At 38.5% G+C, this 23,400-nt stretch overlaps 1 protein-coding gene across 1 annotated transcript in view; it reads right to left on the bottom strand.

Annotated features, from left to right (window-relative positions):
- The window catches only part of atrx (ATRX chromatin remodeler), a 40,815-nt gene that overhangs the window by 16,722 nt on the left and 693 nt on the right, over nt 1-23,400 (bottom strand). Inside the window, 26 exon segments of the mRNA XM_043256836.1 lie at nt 862-962; nt 1,108-1,258; nt 1,716-1,855; nt 1,944-2,038; nt 2,829-2,959; nt 5,435-5,552; nt 5,635-5,810; nt 6,809-6,946; nt 7,347-7,524; nt 8,044-8,190; nt 8,344-8,453; nt 9,134-9,275; nt 9,351-9,560; nt 9,649-9,742; nt 12,354-12,480; nt 12,557-12,727; nt 12,938-13,083; nt 13,372-13,438; nt 16,087-17,942; nt 18,988-19,055; nt 19,134-19,243; nt 20,238-20,354; nt 20,439-20,563; nt 21,046-21,095; nt 21,781-21,830; nt 22,008-22,102. Coding sequence (XP_043112771.1) covers nt 862-962; nt 1,108-1,258; nt 1,716-1,855; nt 1,944-2,038; nt 2,829-2,959; nt 5,435-5,552; nt 5,635-5,810; nt 6,809-6,946; nt 7,347-7,524; nt 8,044-8,190; nt 8,344-8,453; nt 9,134-9,275; nt 9,351-9,560; nt 9,649-9,742; nt 12,354-12,480; nt 12,557-12,727; nt 12,938-13,083; nt 13,372-13,438; nt 16,087-17,942; nt 18,988-19,055; nt 19,134-19,243; nt 20,238-20,354; nt 20,439-20,563; nt 21,046-21,095; nt 21,781-21,830; nt 22,008-22,102 — 4,913 coding nt within the window.

The raw sequence follows: 23,400 nt of genomic DNA, 5'->3' as shown, positions 1-23,400 counted from the left end.
GTATGTACCCTACTTAGGTGGCAAAGCCCAAAAGAACTCATGTTCAGCAATTAATATTGTGGCCTCCCATGCTCGTGTTCATAACTAACATTTCAATATGTTTCCAATTATTCCTCTGTGATCTTTTCATTACAAATTGCAAAGCCTTAAGCTAACTTTTTTTTGCAAAATAAAAAAGGCCTAATCATTTTCAAAATGAAAGTAAAAACAGCTGCGAGGGTTTAATTAGGACCGTGACCTTATTCCAGAGGCTTTATGTTTACATGCGCATATTTGTGTGTTTCTGCGGGCACTTAACCCAGATCTCTGTCAGATGTGTGCGCAAATATCAGATGAGTTTCCGCGTCTAACCACAGTTTGGATCAGCGCTCGATTATTTGCTGAAATTAACATTAAATTTACAACAAATGTAACTCAAATAAAAACTACAGGACTGGCCATAAACATGCAACAAAACATTCACAACATGGGCCACCGTACAAACCATATCTAAGTCAAAACAGACATCAGAGAAAGTTGAATAAGACGCAGAAAAAATCATGACATTTTAAAAGGTTTTGAACATTTTTCTTCTCTTTAGACTGACTCGCTGTGTACAATAAGAGCACAAATATGTACAATAAAACGTAATAATGCTGTCAAATGATTAATATATATTTTTTTTTATGCTGATGTAGCAAGAATTTAAAATGATGTGATGCAAAATACAATTAATACAATAGTCTGTTATCTTTTGTAAGACAATATGTTGAGTATGAAATGGTTGCAGACATTGAGTGGCAGAAATCTAGCACAGAAAATGCTGAGATTGTAAAGCACAGTGATTAAGGCTGAGGGAAAACATTGCTAACAGTGTCTGACCTTTGTACGGTGAAAGCTTCTCTTCCTCTTTGGCTCTGCCAGCTAACTCCAAGAAATCTTCAATGAGGTCCAGAGAAATGAGAGACTGGCTGAACACCAACCTGAGGACACAGGACACAAGGCCATCACACACACACACACACACACACACACACACACACACACACACACACGCCCATATAACACGGATGACAATGAATTGTGAGCAGAAGAAAGAACCTGCGACTCAGACAAAATTTAACTCACACTTTTTCTTCCAGTTCTTCAGCCATGCGCAGGATCTCAAAAAGAAGCACCATTTTCCCAGAATGCTCCAGCACCTCAGAATCTGCCTCGGTCACAAACTCTTTGTACCAGTCAGGCGATGGGCTGCCAGGACCGGAGTTTGACGCCCGAACTGAGGAAAACATCACAGATACACACCGTTGTGGCCATATTTGCAGAAAAAGGGCAATGCGGGGGATCTTAGATGCAAATTTTCAACATAAAATTCAAAATCCACCTACATCACTCTAGTGAATAATTTTTAAAAATGTAATCTTTCCTGTTAAAAGGACAGTCCACACAACATTGTTATCATACGCTCAACCTCTGGGTTTCTTTCTTCTGCCAAACACAAAAGAAGATGTTTAGAAGAATGTTGGTAACCAAACAGTAGCTGGTCCCCATTGACTTGCATAGTATGGAAAAAAAATACAATTCAATGCATCTGTTTGGTTACTAACGTTCTTCGACTGGAGGGTGATGTCAGAATATTGATTTTCAGGTGAACAATCCCTTTAACCACTATTAGTACAAGAGAACAGCTTAACTCCTATCTGAAGAGATGATTGAGTCAGTAAGCTCGGTCATACCCTCTTCCACAGGCTCGGCTCTGTTACGGCCCTCAGGGTTTCCTCCACGAGAGCTGGTGTTCCACTCCTTAATCACTTCCAGGTCATCGCTGTCAGACTTGTCTGAGCTCTGCTCTTTCCCTTTGCCTCGTTTCTTCTTCCTGTAAAGGTGTATAGAGAAGCAGATCAGTCATTATACAGGCAGCTAACAGGACGGTTAGCAAAGAAGAGTAAAGACTCCTCTCAAACCTTTTTGGCTTCTCATCTTCAGAGGTCAAACTCATGGAGGACTCCTCCGTCTCGGAGGCTATGAACTCCTCCATACTGTCCTCATCGAAGTATCCCTGTCAGCATGAAGAGAGAGAGGAAAAACAACAGTTAAGGTGCTGCTATTTTAATCAGCAGAGTCAACTGTTCAACTAAAAATTACAATTCTGTCATAATTTAAATCGACCTCGTCTTACTTCAAACCTGTACGACTTTGGACAGATGTTCACTAGTAACTATGACCTTAAACTTTTAATTTGCTGCTGCTTAATAACAATGCTAATTAATGCGGTTTAATGCAAGTCTTGTGAAGAGTTTAATATAATAAAAGAGATTTCATTTAGGCTTTTATGCGAGAACAAACCTCAGTGGTTCTCGTGCATCACACATTCACCTTTTGAACTTGTGCATTTGCCAAATATGTATATTTTTCAACCATTAGAATTAAACGAATAGACTTGTTTGTATTTCCAAATTCAACTGTGGGAATATTTAGGACCATTTTGGTTACTTGATATTTGAATAGAGGGAATATATTAAGAATATATTAATTTCTAAGGTTATGTGAAGTATTCTGGACGATGAGAAGATGACAGGATTTTCATGTTTTAGTGCATAATCCCTTGCTATAAACCGGATTGGATTGTTTTCTAGAGCTTAACATAAGGAACTTGGGAAAGATAATGTGAACCTGAGCACAAACAAAAGTGCTTCTTTGGCAAATAAAGGACATCATTTGGCTCCCTAGTCATTTTTTGGGGTATGTGCACAGAAAGCGATGACTTCAGGGAAAGTTCCCCCTCAAGTAAATTCCCCCGGGGCTGTGTTTTCAGAGAAGTCTGCAGTCCGTTGCCTTGATTCCCTCACCTTGTTTTCTTTACTGATATAATCCAGCTGGAGGCACCAGGGATGGGTCCAGATTCTGCTGAGCATCTGGAAATCCTGGAAGAGTTTGGTCCCAGCGCGGCCTCTTCCACTCTCCAAGGCAGATCCGACACCTGTTCAGAGGGAGACGTTCACGCCGCCGCTGGCACGGGTTCTAGCCCGGCGTGCCAGAGCACGGCGCACCGCAGCGCCCTAAATCCTGCATTCAGATTAGCCCAGAGGATTAACTGAGCAGGTAAACAAGCTCTTAGCGCTGTGAGAGGCTCACGTTGCCTGTTTTCACACTGATGCTTAGAAAAGCAAAGCAACGAAATCCTCCGCTCAAAAACCACAAAAAACATGCCTTTGCAAGAAAGGCTTTGCTACAAAACTGCTGCGTGTCGTTTTCGCAGTTCACCACACAAATTTGTGAAACAAATGACTTGCTATGTTAAGAAAGAAACGCTGTGATACTGATCACACGGCCTGAACCCTGTGTGCTAGAGATCCGCTAGAGCACCTGGGCGACAGTGATCTGTTATGAAAATAAATATAAATCTGATCAGTCGTGGTGATTGGTTCCCACTGGAACGTTATGCCACCCAGACTAGATGACTGAAGTGAAGCTATGGTCTGTAGTCTTGACTGAAATCGCTTTGATAATGAGCACGATGAGAGAAATCCCTCATAAAATTATACTGAGAGTGCTGCTGTAATAAAATTCTCTGTGATTTCTTGGACTTCTCTGTCCCTAGAAATCAAATGTTTCTTGCAGTTAGTATGATTATGCTAGTCCTAACTTTTCTACAAGTTAGTGTTTCAAAACAATGACAAAATGTGCGTTTAAATGCATTAAGTGCTTAGACATCCTGCACATGATGAAGAGCAACGATGAGCAGCAGCAATAACACCAGTGCCATGAACCAGCACATATCACACCTTTACAAAATGTCTTACAGAAAAAGTATTGGGATAGACATTTAGACATTTTACTAACAGTAAATAACTTTGCAACTCCATGTCAACTAGCAGTCATTGGAGTATTAGTAGACTGTCTGCTTAATATCTTCTAACACTTTATTTAGAGGAGTCCACAACATACAACATACTGACTATGAGAAGTATATATCAACTTATTACTAACCCTAAACCTAATCTAACAGTCTACTCAGAGTTAGTACACATGGACTTGCAAGTGAATGAGAATTAGTTGACAAAGCTACTTATAGTTAGTAGAATGTCTAAAGTGGACTATCAAAATAAAGTGGAACCAAAGTCACTAGCAAAGCACTTCAGTTTATCGTTGCTCATTCACTCTCTAGCTTCTGCTCAATCAGTCACAGCACGCTTTTCATTCCACCGATTTCCATTCATAGAAATGTGCAAGGATGGAAATGCAAGCTTATATCATTCTGCTGCTTTCCAAAATTTAAAATTAAATTCAGCTCTGACCTGTGGATTTATAAAGTCATGTGAAGACTTGTGACTAATAGATGGTGTGACCTCTTAAATTAAAAACGATGCAAACTTGAAATCTCCAGGACTGCAGTCAAGTGCATTTTGGATGCATTACATGCAGCACATACGCACTAGGTGATGGCAACAATGCACAACTTAAGTGCCTAATATTGTAGCATTTACAGGAACCATACATTTATTTTTCAAAACTATGTCAAAGCAGCTTCAACACCGTCTAAAACAGTGCCGAATGCGAGTTCACCTCAATGCAGCATGAAATAGGATCAGGGTTTGAGGAAAGCAGGCCACCAGGACAAAGGCTCAAGCATTAAGGCAAAGACAGTGTCTGGTTGGTGGTCTCTGGGGGTCTGCACCCACAGTCACAACAGCAGCGCAGCAGCGGCTCAGAGGAAAGCCGGCCTAATGAGCCCCTGGCTGGGAAATTCTCCCAAAAGCTCTTCATTAGATAAGGACGTGGGAATTGGTTCAGATCGGACCGCGGCCTGGTGCCAGCTGCCATTCCTCCTCTCCCAGCTGCGGAGCTGCTTCAGAACAATCTGAGCTATAACACCGCTAAACCACTTAATTGAAAAAAACTGAGAACTGGGGGGAAGACTGGTTTCACCTCAGGAGACTCCTGTTTCGGGGTTTAGGCTGACGTGGATCGCCCATTCAAACTCAACATGACAAAGCATTTAACTGAACATTCAGCCTCACTCAGAAATATTAATAACACTTTACAATAAGGCGTCATTTGTGAACATTAAATGTAATAACTAACAAAAATACATTATTCTACATTACTTATTCAGCTTTGTTAACGTTAGTTAGTACAAATACAATAACTAGTTTGTTAGCTAACATTGGTTAACGTTAAACAACTTGATTTTAATAATGCATTAGGAAATGCTGAAATGAGCTAAGATTAATAAATGCTGTAGAAGTATTGTTCATTCTTAGTTCATGTTAACTAACGAAACTCAATGAAAAGTTTTACGAAAAGGAATTTTTTACATTACGCAGAATTACATAATGAAAAAAGAATAACTGTTAGCCATGCGAGTAAGAAAGATTAGAAGAAGTGCACTGAGAGCAAAAGGATGCTCTCACGTAATGTTGCTTTATAATGTGACGTGAAGATAGAGTCGTACCTGTGAAGTGATCCAGGTAGTACCGGTAAAGCTTGCACTGAATGGGTGTTAACCGTATCGCTAACACATACTCGTGTTTTGGTGGCAGGAACTTTGTAAGGGCAGTATAGTCTCTTCTCTGTGGAAGACAACATTTTTACAAATCTGTTGGTCATTTACTAGTGCTGAATAGACAGACTGGCTGTGGTCTTTCGTCTTACTTGGACGCATCCTGCCAGCATCTCATAGAGGATGTGCGCTCGTTTCTTCATGACTCGGACATCAGTGAGAGTGGAGTCGGCGCACTGGCCGTTCTGGATGGGGTTGATGAAGCGGTTCCTGAACTCTTTCACTGATCCCAGCAGGTTCTCCTTGATGAAGTTCACCATACAATGATCTGAGGGGAAGAAGGGAGAGTCAAAATTCACATGTCTTCAGTATGACGTGCTTTCCACCTCAATCAAGGTACGCACATCCGAAAACGTCTCGGCCAGGTGCAAGATCAAAAAGGGTCACAGAAAATATAAAGAAGATCTGCATACTGTTAGTCTCCCTTTATTCAAGAGATGTAAAAACAGCAACGGCCAAGCAACTTTTGACCAAAACCTTGCTATTTTTACACTTCTTGAATAAAGGGAGACCAACAGTGTGCAGATCTTTATATTTTCTATAACCCTTAACTGTCTATAGATAATATAGACGCAATGCTCCAGGTCTGACTGAAATCTGACTTGTCAAGTGTTAAGAAGCACTTATCTATGCATTTATTATTTTAAATTTACAATTTATATATGCATTTATTATTTTAATATATTATATATTTATATATATATATATATATATATATATATAAAAATTAAATTATAATTTTAAATTATAATTTAGTAACAAGTAATCTACAAGTGTGTAAGATGATATTTGGGAATTCTCTTCTTTTTACTGCCTACTGCACTCTTAAGTTGACGCCAATTAAACAATAAATATTATGGCTGATTAAATAATTGAATTACAATTAATTTCTTTGTGTAGGTTAATTAATCAAATTATTCGAACTATATTTTGGCTGTGAAAGTGCCCCCAAAAGAATTGAAGCTATTATTATATTATTATTATTATTAAGTAGTATAAATATTAAGTAGACATTACAAATAATGGCTTTAGAAAGAAATGCTTTACTTGATTCATCATATTAAAAGTACATTCTATTATCTTTGATCATATTTATCACCATGGATGAAATATTAGATAGGTCTGGGGGAAGGACCAGTGTGTTAACGGCGTTAAAATATTTTAAAATCACATTATTTCTTTTCTTAATTAGGTTAACGCATCATAACTAGAACAACCCTAATAAATGCACGCATAAATAAAACCACTAGCAGCGAGGTCACTCACACTCTATGAGGTTGTTCTGCAGGGGAGTTCCTGTCAGCACCACTCTCCGACGAGTCTTGATGGAGTTCATGGCTTTGGAGACAGCAGATGCTTCGTTCTTCAGCACGTGACCCTCGTCACAGATGACAAAATCAGGACCTGCACATCAAAACATCATCTCTTCAGTTCATGTCCACCATCTAAAGGGGTTTAGTACTTAAATACAAAACTTTATACATACGTAACAATATATATATACACAGTACACATATTATGTACATGAAAACTCTTGAAATTTTGGATCTGATTAATCAATGAATCGCTTAACAGCACTATTTAGCACTGATAGGCAGCGCTCCTATAGATTCGGATCAACATAATAGTTTTTAGATTTTTGGGATTCCATCATAAAGAACATTTTCTATTATATTAAACATCTTACTGTACAAACAAATGAGTAGTTTTACTGGTTTCAGTAGGTTAGGAAATCAATCTAAACATTTTGATGTTTTTTTAATCATCACGAGTAGGAAGCGCTTTGCTAACGCAGTAACTTCACCTGGATCAACCAGAGTTTTCTGAAAGGTTTCTTTCAGCTTCTTGCTCTTGATGTTTCTCCCTTGAGTGAGGTTGCGGTACATCTCGTATCCTATGATCATGACGCCGCCATCCTCCTGCCAGCGCTGTAAGGCGTACGCTCTCTCCTGAGGCCTCTTCACTGTGGCCAGCTCTGTCACCTGAAACACAAGCGGAAACCCAACGACAGACAGCGAGGATGAATGTCAACAACTGAAAAACAGTGGCTCTCCGCTGGGCTTTTTTCATTTAGTTTACATTCAAGAAACATGTGACCCTGGAGCACTAAACCAGTCAAAGCAGCACAGACATATTTGTAGCAATAGCCAACAATACATCGAGTCAAAATGATATTTTTTCATGCCAAAAATCATTAGGATATTAGGTGAAGTTTAAGACATGGTAATGTTCCGTGAAGACATTTTGTACACTTTCTACTGTAAATATACCAAAACTTAATATTTCTTTTGTAATATGCCTTAAAAAAAAAAACCCTTCTGACTGGTTTTGCGGTTCAGGATCACGTATGTATACACAACTTGAATTTGTTAATCAGGTTTAAGAATTTATTTTTGTTTTGTTATTTGCAATACTCGACAGTTTCAAACGGACCCTTGTGAATAATAAATGACGATAATGAGTAATGGGAAGATCTACGTGATACTATACCACATCTCTACCTCTAAACTCTCCTCGTCCTTCAGGCCTTCCTGCCACTTCTCAAACTCATTGAGCCAGTTGAGCACGGTGTTGAGGGGACACACCACCAGAGCGGTGGTGAAGTTCAGCTTCTCACACAGCAGCAAAGTGTGGAGAAACGTCACCACCTGCAGGAGGACAAGAGAACCGCAGAGTCAAACACCATCTATCTACTGCAGAGTTTAGTTCCAGAATCGTGTAGTTTTCAAATAAGCCTTAATGACTTGATTGTGTTAAATCTGCTCTAAAACAATCTAAAAACAAAACGGTTTCACAGTTACCTGGAGAGTTTTTCCCAGCCCCATGCAGTGGGCCAGAATACATCCGGAGCCAGCAGACTTCTCCACCTTCTTCACGGACTCACAGCAGCAGTCCCACATGAACTGCACACCTGCAAACAGAAAAAACCCCACAAAACTAATCACTTACTGTGCATTTCTCCACTTATAAATTATGCATTTTTCATGCATAATTAATAAATGCATGAAAAACGACAAAGTATACCATTAGTGTGCTCACAGCTTTACTACAAATACCGTGGTGAAGCTATATGGCTAGTATAGCAAAATCAAGGTCAATTTAGTTGAACCATTTCATTTTTTTATTTATTTGTAGCAAAACCATGTTTAATACGCTTAATCTTACCTGACGCTGATGTTACGGTCGTCTTAGTAGACTAGTCTCAACATTTTACCTGGATCTTAACATTTATTATCATTTTTTGTCTTCGCAAGGAGGACAACACACAAAACAATGTGCACGTTAAGAGCATCTATGGTAGTTCACGTTAGCCAAAACACACAAGGAAATATAGGGCTGAATAGGGCTTCAGATGCGTTAGCATAAAAAAAGAGCTTCTTTTTTTTATTAAGGATTATACAAACAAAATATAAATGATAGACCGTGAAAATTTAAATAGAAAAAAATGGGGCCAATTTTGATTTGATGATGACTTTACAACGCTTTCCTTCAGGCAACCCTTTTCAGGGACACATTATCAGCCATCAACACTTAAAAGAATTAAAAATCTATAAAAATGAATGCATAATTGTGTGTCGACTGCAGACTCACCATCCACCTGATGGGGTTTGAGTTTGGTCACCAGGTTCCTGTGAACCTGCACCAACGGCTCCTTGGTCTCCTCGTCTTCGTCCAGCACCAGCTTTGTGGTGATGGGACACGCCACCTGCGAGGACTCCTCCACCACAATAGTCTGAAACCAAAGAATACAGCTTTAAGTTTACCTTCATAAGAAGAGCCTAACATCAGCACGCTGTAGTTCCTCTACCTCTCGTAGTTTCTCCCTCAGCCGCTCCCTCTCAGCAATGCGTTTCCTCCTCTCCTCTTCCTCCTTCAGAGCATCCCGGGTCTCGGTCCGCAGTTTGTCATCTTTAATGATCTTGCGGATCTTTTTGCGATTTTTGGGCGTTCCTTTCTCGTCTCCCTCTCCATCTCCCTCTCCCTCTCCTTCACCTTCTCCATCCTCTTCCCCACCGCTCTGGGGAGCAGAAAAAAGAAAAGCGCTTCACATGAGACGTCGAAGGTTCATGTACTTGCCCTGCTGTAACAGATCAGCGCTTCAGTACCTTGCCACTGGACGAGGAGTCTTGAACCTTAATGCGACGCCGTTTCTTCTTCTCTTTCTTGTAACTTCTCTCCTTGGTAGCTTTATTGGACGACCTGTAAGAGTCACCACAAAGTTTTGCTTCGCCGTTAAGGAGTAATACATTCGTTGTAAAAATGTATTAATAAACAAGATCATTAATAATAATTAGGGCCGGATTATGATACCGCTCGATTTGATTGCAATGTTGATTATTTTGGACAGAATTTTGGCCTACCCATACACAATAATAGATATAGAGACACTGTATTAAGTTCAGTGCTTGAAGTACTGAGGTTACGGTCTAGTGATTGAAACACAGATCCCCTCGTGATGTTCCTCTGTTTCAGCTGAACTCGAGTCAGGTGACTGCCTTCTACATACCAGATGGTCACCAGTGTGTTGACCTGCTGCAGCGAAACTACAGCAAGTAAAACCTTTTTTTGGTCTGAACAACTGATCGATTGTTTTTTACCATGTAACCAGCGAACTTAAAAATGACTCAACATAATTCAATCAACATTCCCTTCATTGCAAACTTGCACAATCATCTAGCTCTGTTCCAGCACAAGTGAAGAGGACAACGGGGCATGAAGCAAATGTGTTTAGATTAGATGAATGAAATATGTGGGCAAATACAGTGCGTCCTATACGTTTAGAAATACTACAAATTAAGATAAATGTTAATTATTTCTTAGCTAAAATGTAGACGTTAAGTTAAGAGGTCAACTAATAGTAGTAGTAAAAGCATGACTTTTGACTGATCACAATGACTGAAACAGGAAATAATCCTGTAATACACAAAAATACAAAAAGTAAGAAATTTACATTTGTGGTTAACAAGATGAAAACCATTTCGTCAAGGTTTCCTAAACTGGTGTTTGTGAAGGAACTGCAATTAATTAATAATAATGTTACTAAAAACAACTATTTAATTCGTTTACCTACATGTCATGTGACCACATCAAACAACCAATGAACATGCAAATGTGATACTTTAATCTCTAGGGTACTTAATGTAAATATATTAGGATGAGCATCAATCAAGGCTCGAAACTGTGACCATTTTGGTCAAATATGCGACCATAATTTAATCTGTGCGACCTTAAAACATATTTAAAAACATCCGTGCGAGTGCATATAATTGTTGTAGTGCAACCTGTTTTAACTTCACTAAAAATATTCAGTTGTGTACCTTCTGCGTGCTGATAGGTTGACCGATCTGCCGTACATAGCTTTCTCTTTACATTCTTAACTTTAATGCAGATTTTACACTGACAGTCAATATTAAGCAGTCACTGCTTTTCTGGTGACGGGGAGCTAACTACTGCGGGAAACACAAAGGGCTGAAGTAGAGAGAACTGACAGATTTCTTTTAGAGAACCACCTAAAGTAACAAATAATGCTGCTGGTGAATGATCCCCCGCTGAAAAGAAGGCCTAGAGCTTTTGAAGAGAATGGTTGAAAGACTTGGGTGGCTGTCTGAAAACGCTCTGTGCTCTATGCACTGCATTCATTTTAAAGCCAGTGGGACGGAGTCTGCAGGTAACACTAGCAGCAATCGCCCCTGAATCATCACATCTGAAGCTAGAGAGCTTGGTTATACACAGAGAGAGAGAGAGAGCCAAACACAAGAAATACACGGACAAGTGTGTGGAAAAATGTTCAGGATCAATCAGGTTCAATGGTTGAGTATGATTCATCTATTAAATGAGTCATGGAGGTTTTATAATCAATCTATATTAGTTAACATCAAAGACGTTTTTCCTCAAAAAAATCTGTATCTGACATTATTTTTTAAGACAGTTTAATAAACAAGAAGTTGATATTAAAAGACTTACATTTTTAGACACAGCATTTCCTGTTTTTGCTTAATTTGACAACAGAAATAACAACGTCTCTAAGCAACACGCTTTTCCGTTCCTGAATGAATCAATGGTTTAAATGATTCGGATCGGTTGCAGTGACATACTGCCACCTACTGGGGGTTTAACATCTCATAACCTTGTGTTTTTACTATTGCGCCGCCATATCTGGTGTTTTTCAACACAAAAACATTCTGTGTGAAAAGCAGCAGTTCATCAGGTAGGATCAGTTTTTCTCGGAGCGGTTTTCATTAGCGATGTACCAAATGTTGAATGTTAAAATTGAATAAGTGAAAAGACCGAATAAAACGTATCGAACAATGATGTGATCATATAGAGGGCCACACTAACGGAGCAAACATGTCGACAGTATGAAAGTGTGTAACGCTCTCAGAGAAAGACGCAAAAGCATACATGTTTAGCATATATGAGCGCGGTCAAACAATTAATTGCTTTCAAAATAAGAGTGTTTCATTACCACATCAATAAACAAAAATATATATGATCAAGTTTTCTTTTATGCCAAAAATCCTTTGAAAATTAAGTAAAGATCATATTATGTATGCATTTATACATAATATAAATTATATCAAAATAAATATATACATACAAACATTTTCAAAATATATACTGTATGTATGTGTACTTCTGTATAGATAATATGTGCACATAGTACACACAGATATATTGTGTCAAAACTGGAATATGGATTGGATTTGGATTGACACCCATTTAGACCACTTAACTGAATGATTGTTGTAGGGATTGTGAAGGCAATCATCTATTGCACATTTAAAACTGAAGTTTCATTTCACAACCGTACCGTGTTTTGCGTTTGTTGCTCTTCTCTTCATCGGCGTCTTCGCTCACAGCCTCACTGAGCGCCGACGCGTCGCTGGAGCCCGAGGGCGACTGCTCGAAGTCCGAGTCCGCAGAATCATCGCTGCCCACTGAACAAACACACAGCAACACACCGTAAACACTTGAGCTCAGACGGTGCGGGCACACGTGCGGGTTGACACCGACCTTCCCGTCTGCCTCTCTTTTTGCTTTCTTTCTTTTTTTTGACTGGGGTCTCGTCATCAGAGTCTCCTTCGCTTAGAGTCAACTTCTTACTCAACAAACGGTGTCTGCGCCCTGCTTTCTTCACGTCGACATCTGAGCCTGAGTCCGAGGTGTCATCCTCATCCTCTTTATCTGCAGGAAACATCAATGCATTACCATCTGACAAGAACATATCTGCATTAAACCAGATTGCCTCTGAAATTAGGGCTGGTGGTACATCAAGTTTGTACAAATATATATATATATATATATATATATATATATATATATATTCAGCCTAAAAATTAAGTCCAATATTCAGCCTAAAAATTAAGTACGATATCGCCCAGCGCTGTCTCTCACCACTCTCATCTTGCTTCTTAGCACCATCTTTGCCTTTCTTGGGTGAATCCTCTTCTTCTTTCTCTCCGTTATCATCATCAGATGAACTGTCAGCTCCAGATGAATAGTTGGCTTTGATTTGCGCCAGAAGCATCCTTTTGGCAATTCTTTTAAAAAAAGAGACCGATACAAGATTAGGCCAAAAGTCCAGAATAATGCATCCCGCTTACTTTAACTTGGGAGACATTTTCAAGAAGGGAACCACTTATATTTTCAGAATCAGAAACAAGGCTTAGGGTGAAGCTACGAGGCTTTAGAATTCAATGGAGATACCAGGATTAGTCACAAAGTTTAGTTTTTTTTTTTGTTTTTTTTTAAGCTAAATGCTTGTAAAACCCACAGATGGGAAATCTTGTTGATATTACATAGACATGAAAACAATTGTAAAATCATACCTGTTCTCTGGATCATCGTCGTCATCCACCACCTGTGAGGATTCAGCCTTTAATTCAATTTCATCACCTTCAGAAACAAGAAAACCAAAAAACTGTTTATAAGTCATGAAATGTAATAAATGTTAGCTAAAATATTAGTTTATACAAGACTGATGATGAACTCAGACAATGTTCAGTAGAGTGGCCCTAATCATCTTCTCTCTTTTCCCAAGTCTTCACTCACATCTCAAGAATTGTCAAGAAAAGACTCAACCAAATATGAATTAGTTTTGTTTCATGAAGAAAAAAAAAAAAAAAAAAAAAACACACACAACAGGAAATAGAGAAGTCATGCACTCTATAACAGGTCATCCTGACAACTGCCTGTGTTTAGGCAGTGTGTGTGTTTATATATATATATATATATATATGTATATATATATATATATATATATATATATATATATATATATATATATATATATATATATATATATATATATATATATATATATATAATATAAAGGAATAACCCATATATATATAAAAATAACCCATACAAAATCTTTGTACTTATATGGAAACACTTATTTTCCCAAATCTTCAAATTTTTTATTTTTATAAATTCTATTTAACATGTCAAACTCTTAAAGACTTGTTAGAAGGCATGTAACGTTATTACGTAATAATTTAGTTTTGCTTTCTCTGGAAGTGCAACATCGAATACATCTTTTATTTCTTGCAGAAGATAAATTTGCTCTACTGACCTGAAAGCGCAGAGCAGCAGATATGACGCCAATCTGATTAAATTCATATCATAAATGAGCAATTAATCCACTAAAGGACAATCTTTGGTCAAGAGGAGACCTAGTGTTCAGTGTATTATACTATTTTTGGTAACACTTTATTATGGTGGTCCCTTATGATCATTCATTAGACTACAAGTAGACTGTCTGGTTATTATCTGTTAACTCTTTATTGTGATGATCTCCCAACAGAAATTCTACTGATATCTACAGATATCTTTTCAAGAAGAACATGTCAACTTATTCTAACCCTACCAGTCTACTAATCCTCTAATGAAAGTTAGTTGACATGTAGGTGCAAAGTTATTTATTGTCAACAGAATGTTCATAAGGGACCATCAAAATAAAGTGAAACCAAATTATTATATAAATATTTACTTTCCACCTAGTCTGTCTTTTATTCAAAAATGGATCTATCTTAAATATTCTCAAATACTGCATCGGTGTGTAGCAAATAGACTTGATCCTCAGCTCAGTGATCTTTGTGTAGAAGTCTGTTTTACTTCACATACAGCCGTTTAAGCAGGACATGAGCAGTGTATTCTCGTTTAAGCCATCTTTTTAAAAGGAAAACCACTAGGTGTCGTTCCCTAAAAGTGGCAGAGAGTAAAGTGTTTTGACTGAACCTAGTTTTACCCAGCGCTGATGCTGAAATCAGCTGGAGACTAAACATCAGGAGACTAGAAAAATACGAAAGCAGATCAAAAACATCTGAGCTCTGAAGGGAAACGGCTGAAGCAGGCAACATCCTGCAAGCTGCTGCTTTCTGTACATTATTTACCACTCTGATGCAAAATTGGTCCTTATATATAGTCAGGGTAGGGGAGAAAATAGTTACATGTACGGTGTAAAAATCTAATTACTACATTTATTTTACTGCAATTCACTACAGTTACTAAGAAAAAAAAAAGTGAAATTGAATTACAATTACTTCTGAATTTTATCAGTTACAATGGGAGTTACACACACACACACACACACACACACACACACACACACTTTAATTGACTCTATCCCAAACAGCACTGAATGTTTCAGGACTTTAGGACACACAATAGGACATATTGCTTTTTAATAAATGTTTTAATTCCTATTTGGGCTAATGTATATGCTTTTTTTTTTTTAAAGATGAACTTATTTCAGCATTGTTAGATGCTGGTGTTTCCCGTTATAGTTAAGCAATTTAGAAGATTTATCAAAAATGATCAGTTACAATCATTTAATAAAGTAACATGCTGCAACTTTGTTGTATATATATATATATATATATATATATATATAAAATAATGCAAATAACACAAAGCATGCAAAATGTTTGTATTTGCCAAATGAAAAGGGAGTATATTTGTATAAAGCATTGCCAGCACGCCAGTAGAATCAATCTTGCTTAATTTTTTTAAATGAAAAGGCACAATATTTTTGGTTTGTTTTATACTTTTATTTTTAATTTCTGTTCTGAACGGCATTAAAATTGTATTTATTAACTAAGCGATAACATAAATGCTTACTGGTATTTTACTTTTTCTAAACATAATAAAAAGAATCCCATAAAAATGATACACACACCGACGTAAGCCCCTCACACGTAGTTCTGACTGGTTTAAATGAAGTGGAAAGGAGATTTATTTATATTATTTATTTATAATTTATTTTCTAGAAAAATACGTTCCACATAAAGCTTGTATTAACCCTCATTGAGAAATTGTATACATTCTTTAATGGTTCATAGTATTTAATAATATCCATTTGAGAATATTTTAGTGGTCCAGCTTGGAAAGCGCTGCTAATGAAACAGTCAAACGCAGGTGTTGTTCAAATCAATGGCTGTATTTAAAGAGGACAGTAGGTCATTTCCTAGATTTTCTTCTTCCTAATTTGAAATCAATGATCAATAGGCAGCTAATACTTCCTAAACGTGTTTTGGACTGACCTGAGGACTGATGGAAACCATCAATACTAGCCATCACAGACTCGAGAATTGGTTTGATCTTCTGCTGATCGCTGTCTTCGTCCGAGTTAGGGGCCTGCTCCTCCTCCTGCTCTCCATCACTGGAGGAAAGCTCCTCCTTGGTTTTAGCCCTTTCTTTTTGTGACCTCCGTTTCCTCTCGAACGACCTTTTAGGGGCTTTCTTGCCCTCTTTACCGGATTCGTTCTCCTCCTTTTTGACAGCTTTGGATGTTTTTTTCCCACCCCCGATCTTGGACAGGTTTTTCATCTGTTTCTCGAGGTCAGAGTTGTGGTTCGAGGAGTCCGATTCTCTGCCCTTCTTTTTTTTGGCCCTCCTTTTGTTCGCTGTTGATGACCTGCCGCTCTGCTCTGAATCCGAGGAGCCCGTATCGAATTTACGCTTCGGCTTGGTTTTCTCAGCGGAGTGGGAGGCTGCCTTCTTCTTCTTCTTCTTGGTACCTTTTCCAGAAGCGTTTTCGGGTTCGCTCTCGTCAGAGCTGGCCTTCAAAGCAGCCGTCTGCAGGACCTCAGGGACTTCCTCCGAGTCTGAATCATCCTTCGCTGCCTCTTGTTTTGCCGTTGAGGACTTCGGCTTGCGTTTGCTCTTGGCCTCCGGTGACTTTCGCAGCGGTGTGGTCTTCATTCTGGGGGAGCGTCTGCTATCCTGACCCTCCTTTGGCAGAGCGTCCCCATCCACGTCTTCTGAAGGCGACTGTTCTTTGCTCTTATCTCGTTTTATGGTGATTTTAAGAGGAACGGGTGTTAGTTTGACAACAAGCTTTCTACCCAGTTTCGTAAGGCTCTTATTGGATTCCAGCACCTCATTGTTAGGCGTTGACTTCCCATCACTGGAATTGGTGGAGTTGTCATCGTCACGATCCTCTTTCTTTACTGCAAGACTCTCAACCATCTCAAAGAGCTCCTCTGGGACCGACGGTGGGATAGACACGATGTCTTTATCAAGAGGCGCTTCTCCGGCTGCCACAGAGTTTTCCTCAAAGTCGGGGTTGTCTTGAGCTTCACTTTCTTCAGAACGATCCTGAGGTTTTTCTGGAGTGGGGGGAAGGCTCTCCTTCATTTCAACATCAGCCGAGTTACTCTCCTGTTGGTTTTCGTCGTCCTCTACCACAGGAGTTTGGTCCTTGGTGGCGCAATCTGACCCATCTTCCCTGACCGGAGCAGGGGCAGCGTGGTGCGAGTTAACAGCGTTATGATCCGTTTGACTGTGTGCTGGTCTTTGCTCCTCTCCGTTTTGAAACTTTAGGCCTTTGGATTCAAATTCCTTCTCAAGCGATTCCTCCAGAGCCACATGGACCTTTTTCAGATCAGCCAAAACTGACTTGAAGGCCTTTAAGTGTCTATAACTCACAGAACTGACTTCACTGCCTTTTGATGTGTGCTGAAGGAACTGTACAAAGGTACGATTCAAACCGTTTGTGGTCTCGATTAGTTTTTTGGTCTTCTTGACAAGCTCTTTCGGAACTGCCAACGTCTTACAGGAAAAGGTTAATGACCCAGCTCCGTCAGAGGCGTAATCCTGTCCATTCACAGTAGTTTTTTCTCGTTTGTTATGCTTGTGTTTACGTTCCTCGCGCTTCATCTTGTCTCCTTCTCCCTTAGGCTTTCTATAAGACGACTCCAGATTGAGCAAAACTTTCTCACAGATTTTAACAAAGTCCTCCAGCGGCTCTGGGCGGCACACATAGCAGTGCCATTTGGTTTCTTCGTTCATGATTTCAGACAGCTCTTTTCGTCCGAGGTTTCTCAAAACGCACTTTTTGCAGAAAGCATTGCTGCAGTAGTCACAGCACATCAGATTACCACCCTCTGCACACCACCTGAAAAAGACATATCCATTAAATCATTACATTTTCATTTCAGAAGCGACTCTTTTTCTAGAGTTTCTAACAAAGCAGCTCATTAAATTGTGAAAGATAAATATCCACGAAAGATGCTATTAGCAGTCAACAAGAACGTTGTAATATGAGAATGGCTACAGCTCAGACAAAGACATCTGAAATCATGGATTTGAACAAAGACATTTAAATGGCCGCATCTAAAGTGATTTTATACATATTTAAAGAACATTAAATGCAAGTATCCACTTTTGAGGTTTCAAATAAGTTTTGGGAGAATAAAATATCTGTGTTTTGAGTTTTGACATGTAGTGTCACTTATATGACCTCTATGTATTATGATCCTGGACCACAAAACCACCCATAATGGACACGTTTTTCAAATTGAGATTAAACCAGTTTATTAAATTAATAAATAAATAATCCTTCCATTGATTTATGGTTTCTTAGGATAGGACAATATTTGGAGAGATAAAATCTGAGAAAGAAAATAGAAACACTGAGAAAACTAAATTTAAAATAATCCAAAAATAAATTCTTAGCAATGCATATTACTAATCCAAAATAAACTTTTGATACATTTATGGCAGGAAATTGACTAAATATCTTCATTTAACCTGTAGTAATATCCTAATGATTTTTGGCATAAAAGAAAATTCAATCATTTTGATTACTGATACATACAGTGTATATATATACTGTTTATTTTTGGCTATTGCTGTAGATGTACTTGTGCTCCTTATGACTGTAATATATAAATGTATGTAAAAATAAATCTTGCCAAATGGCCGAACCGGGATAGTTTAAACATGTAAAATGACAAGTAAGTAGTATTTGAGATAAACACTAATTACTCTTAATATGGCATAAACTGATTTTTGTGGAGAATATGTCTGATTATGTCATATGAACATGTCACAATGTTTTCATTCAATTTAACTTTATAATACAATGCCTTAAAAACGTCAATGCTGATATCATCACAGCTATGAGTGCTATAAATAAAAAACAAATAGGCTGCACCAACCTGCATTGCTCATCCATTCCATCTTCATCCTTGCTGATATCGTCACTCATATAATACTTGAAACACGACTACGAGAAAAAGACGTGCATGTTAATGAGAGAGATACAAGCACGTTATTAGCTGTAACAAGTTAATCTGGTTTCTACCTTGCAGATAAGAACATGTAGTGCGGGATGCTGAAAGACAGAGTCTCTCTGAAAGTGATTGATTTGCTGTCCACACGCTGTGCAATTAAAAATCTCCTTAAGCTGCTCGTCTGCGAGAGATTAAAAAATAAATGAAGATAATAAAACAATCATACAGCAACGCTAAGACTCTTTAATATTTGAGCAGTTCCTCTCAATCGTGCTCCGGCAGCAGCCTCTGCACTCGAAGCACCTGCTTCACTTCATCGGCGCTTGTATTTGCTTCCATGTAATCTGTTAACATTACACATTTCAGAGTTCTTTCTGGCATAACTTTGATTATATTTCACATAACCTGTTCATCGCGTTGATTTAAGCACGCTAATCTTGTACCATATTGATATAAAAATACAAAGAAAACACATTTGAACAGGGGTTTATGAAAGACATGCATAGGGTTTAAATGTAAAAAACATATTTTAAAAATAAATCAAAATAAAACCAAAAAATAGATTCTACCCATTTACTGCATGTCATGTTACCTTGTGAGTAATATGCAATGAAAAGGCAACTGTAAATATTTTAAATATTTAATATAATTGCAAATACTAATCTTTTGGTACCTGATTACATAATCCACATGACATGTGATTGGTTACTACTCAGTTTAATTAAGTGTTTTACTAAGTGTGCCTTCAAAACATGACTTTTTTAGCATACTTTAGAACTGTTTTTGATTTTTTTGTGTATAATATATATATATATATATATATATATATATATATATATATATATATATATATATATATATAAAACTTCAATGTTTTTTTACACTTAAGAACTGCATTTGATCTCTTTCATTGTTTGGTTACACTAAAAATCACACTTTTTTTTTTTTATTACATTATTAGTGATAGCCATTTTGGAAAGCAGGAAAAAAAACACCGATTCGGTGTAATTTCAGCACATTAACCTAGAAAGAAGAAATCATTTGACCAATGAAAACAACATACAAAACCTAACCTTTTGATCCAGTGTAGCAGTTATGTAACAAATAAATCGATTTGAGATCATTCAATAGCTTTTAATGGCGCATAGGATCATTAACCATACAGACCCACTCACCGGGACGTTTCCGAGCACCATCCTCTTTCACTTTACTGCCTCTGCTACGAAACTCCGGGCCGCGGAATTCATCTTTAGCTTCATTGGCGACCGGCTCCGGCTTCACCACCACCGTGCCTGCGAAACGTGAAAAGAGGGGATTCAGCGCGCCTCTTAAAGCGCACGCTTCAGAAGACATGGACGTCTTGGCGGGGGACCGACCGTGTGGCAGCTTGCTGATATCCAGACCGCTCTGCGCGCTGTCGTCCGCGCAGTGTTCGGCTCCGCTCTCGTTCGCACGTTCAGGTTCATCCACAGCAGTGTGCTTGGTCACAAAAGAAGGTTTTCTGGAATCGAAAACACAGGGAAGAGGAGGTTGACGGGTTGTTCCTATAAACGAAACGCGTCCTCGTCCCACCCAAACACTTTCAAGCTCAAGATTCCAGCATTCCTTTCCCACAACAACCAACGATCTCAAGAGAGCAGCGCGTGAAAATACAGGATCGTGCAATAATCAATGAAAATACGCTTGTATAATTAAAATACAAGCGTAATAGCAAAAATGCTTAATGTTGGCATCCTAAAACTGCAGGATGCACACACTATACATAAAGCAATTTAACGCATAATACTGAAATTCATACTATGACAATAAAACCCATTGTAATACTCTATGGTCATAACTCATATGGTCATAAAAGGGAGTATCCCTCATCTGATTTTGAATGGAACGCAGCACAAGACAAAAAAAAACCGAGGTAATCCGTTTAGTTTGTCTGTTTTACTGGACAAGAGCCAGAGCTTTGATGATAACTGCAGCCAGACTCACCTCTTTGAGCGTGAAGATGAAGGTTTGGTCATTTCTGAAGAGCAACCAGGCTGAAGAAAAAATATATATAAATTTAATTTCCAGCGATAACAAGTCCACATATTACCAGCTCAGCCTGCATCATTAGTGTTACAGTAGTTTTGTATAAATCAAGAGCTCACAGACATCTCTTTGACAAAAAAAAAACAAAAAACAACAAACAACAATAAAATGCTCCACCTACCTGAATATTACAACCCAAATTTAGAAATCAAAAATATTGCTGCGATAATCTTTCAGGGTATGGAATAAAACAGATGCGCTGGGTATCAATTTAATTTCCTTGTCTTTTACAAACTTCCTGAAGAAACATTTGAAGCACCAGTCCAACAAACTGAAAATCAAAGCATGAACATGAGTCATGTAACTGATGCTTTACGCACTACATCATCCTCGCACTATCACAGAGAACGACGGCCAAGATGCATCTTTAAAATGCCTAAATCCTAATTGTGATGTTCTTCACGTGTACTCCATCTCGTACGATGTGAGTGCATAAACTGAGAGCGAGACAAAAGCCATTTCAGCTCGTCATTGTGTGACAAACAAAAAAAAAAGTCGCTTTAGTTCAACTAAAGTTAAACTTCAAAGTGTAAGTGAGTACAGAAAAATGACCAGCCCTGATACCGATGGATAGGACACGGTGTTATAATAAACTGTACAGATAAAAGGCATAAATAAACTCTGTAGACAAACCTCATTCATTCTGTCGTCAGGGATGTTTGAGTCACTGGCAGCCATTTTACCTGCAATGAGAAACACATACGAACTTATTTCAAGCTTTATGCTATATTTATACATATATATATATATATATATATATATATATATATATATATATATATATATATATATATATATATATTTACTTGGCCTTATTTATTATATTTAGCCTTTAAAGAGCTGACGGTATGGTTCCTCACCATTGGAAATGTCTTGAGAATCGATGTTTTCGTCGTCCGGAGAATGACCCAAGAACTCATGAAGTTTAATCACCAACGTATTCAACTTACTAGACCTGAAAGAAACGTTGTACGTATAAAATATCAATAGGCAAACCTGTAACAAAGTCAAGCACAGTCTTATAGTTACTTCAGTGTGAGAAGCTTTCGAAATATTTATACAAAGTCATCCCGGTTATCGTTTGTTTCCCGCCGGCTTCTGTGGCGATTTTTTTAACGGCTAGAAAAATATTTAAATTATTTTTTAAATTTATTTTCGCTAAAACTGTAGTTGTCTGGCTTAAAATATTTTTAAAAGTTAACCGAATAATTAAAAAGGTTATCACGGGGCGGATGAAATACCGTAAGGTGTTACGGTAATATTTAACGTTATAAAGAAACGGCACTATACGGCGATAACAAAATGACAACACTTCCAATAGAATTCAAACTCCATCTGAAGTATTACAAAATGTCAAATGGCCAAAATAAAGTCAAGGCGCAGAAAACGTGATTTTTAGGTACAAACGCAGTTGCCTGCACGCGACGACGACCCAACGTAAGCAGCGGCGTTAAATTAAAGCGTGCGTTAGTTTTGAAGTAACTTCGCGCGCCGCGGTCGCTGTTTGATTGACAGGTGGCGTCATCGCTGAGCCCGTCTCCTATTAGCGCGAGCCGGTAACAGACGGAAGACACGCACTGATAACAGCCAACATAAACAAACCGATCAGCCCGTGCCTGCCGTTAAAAGCGACGAAATTCCACGAAGCGAACTAGTCGCACAAAACAGGCAAGACGACGGACAGCCGGTCATGTCCCTGCGCACCGCTCTTCGTGACGTTTGGCTAACTGTTTGACACAGATTGTTATCCTCCGATTTCCCTTCAAAACTTAGGCTGATTTAAGAGGAAAACACCACAGAGACGCAACAACACCACCCAGATCTTCTACATCCACATAAGGCTGATCTAAAACGAGCATTTTAGGGAAGTGCTAGAAATTTTGGTGGAGAAAGGCCTAGTTCTAGCATATGACCAATGCACCTAACGTTATAGTTAGATGCTGGAGACGCACAATGCTAGCGGGGACAATGAAAATACTTGTCAAATTAAAGCAAGGCACTTTGTTAGGATATAAACCCCCACGAGACGCCTTGAGGAACTACTGGCAGTACTTGAGCATGTATGTGAAGTGCAGAAATGCATGCACGCATTACCCGGCTACATCCCCACACCTACCTCTAGATCTCTGTGCTCATGTCACGCGCGGGTCTCTGAGATGTCACCGGTTTGGCACCGCGAGGAAAGTGTTTTTCTCATTCGATCCGCTGGATTTTCGGGCGTGCGGTAAAAGTAAATGGTGTTTTATGCCGAGC

Source organism: Puntigrus tetrazona, chromosome 14 (assembly GCF_018831695.1).
Source record: "Puntigrus tetrazona isolate hp1 chromosome 14, ASM1883169v1, whole genome shotgun sequence".
NCBI classification, from domain to species: domain Eukaryota; kingdom Metazoa; phylum Chordata; class Actinopteri; order Cypriniformes; family Cyprinidae; genus Puntigrus; species Puntigrus tetrazona.
This window is presented reverse-complemented; position numbering and strand designations above follow the sequence as displayed.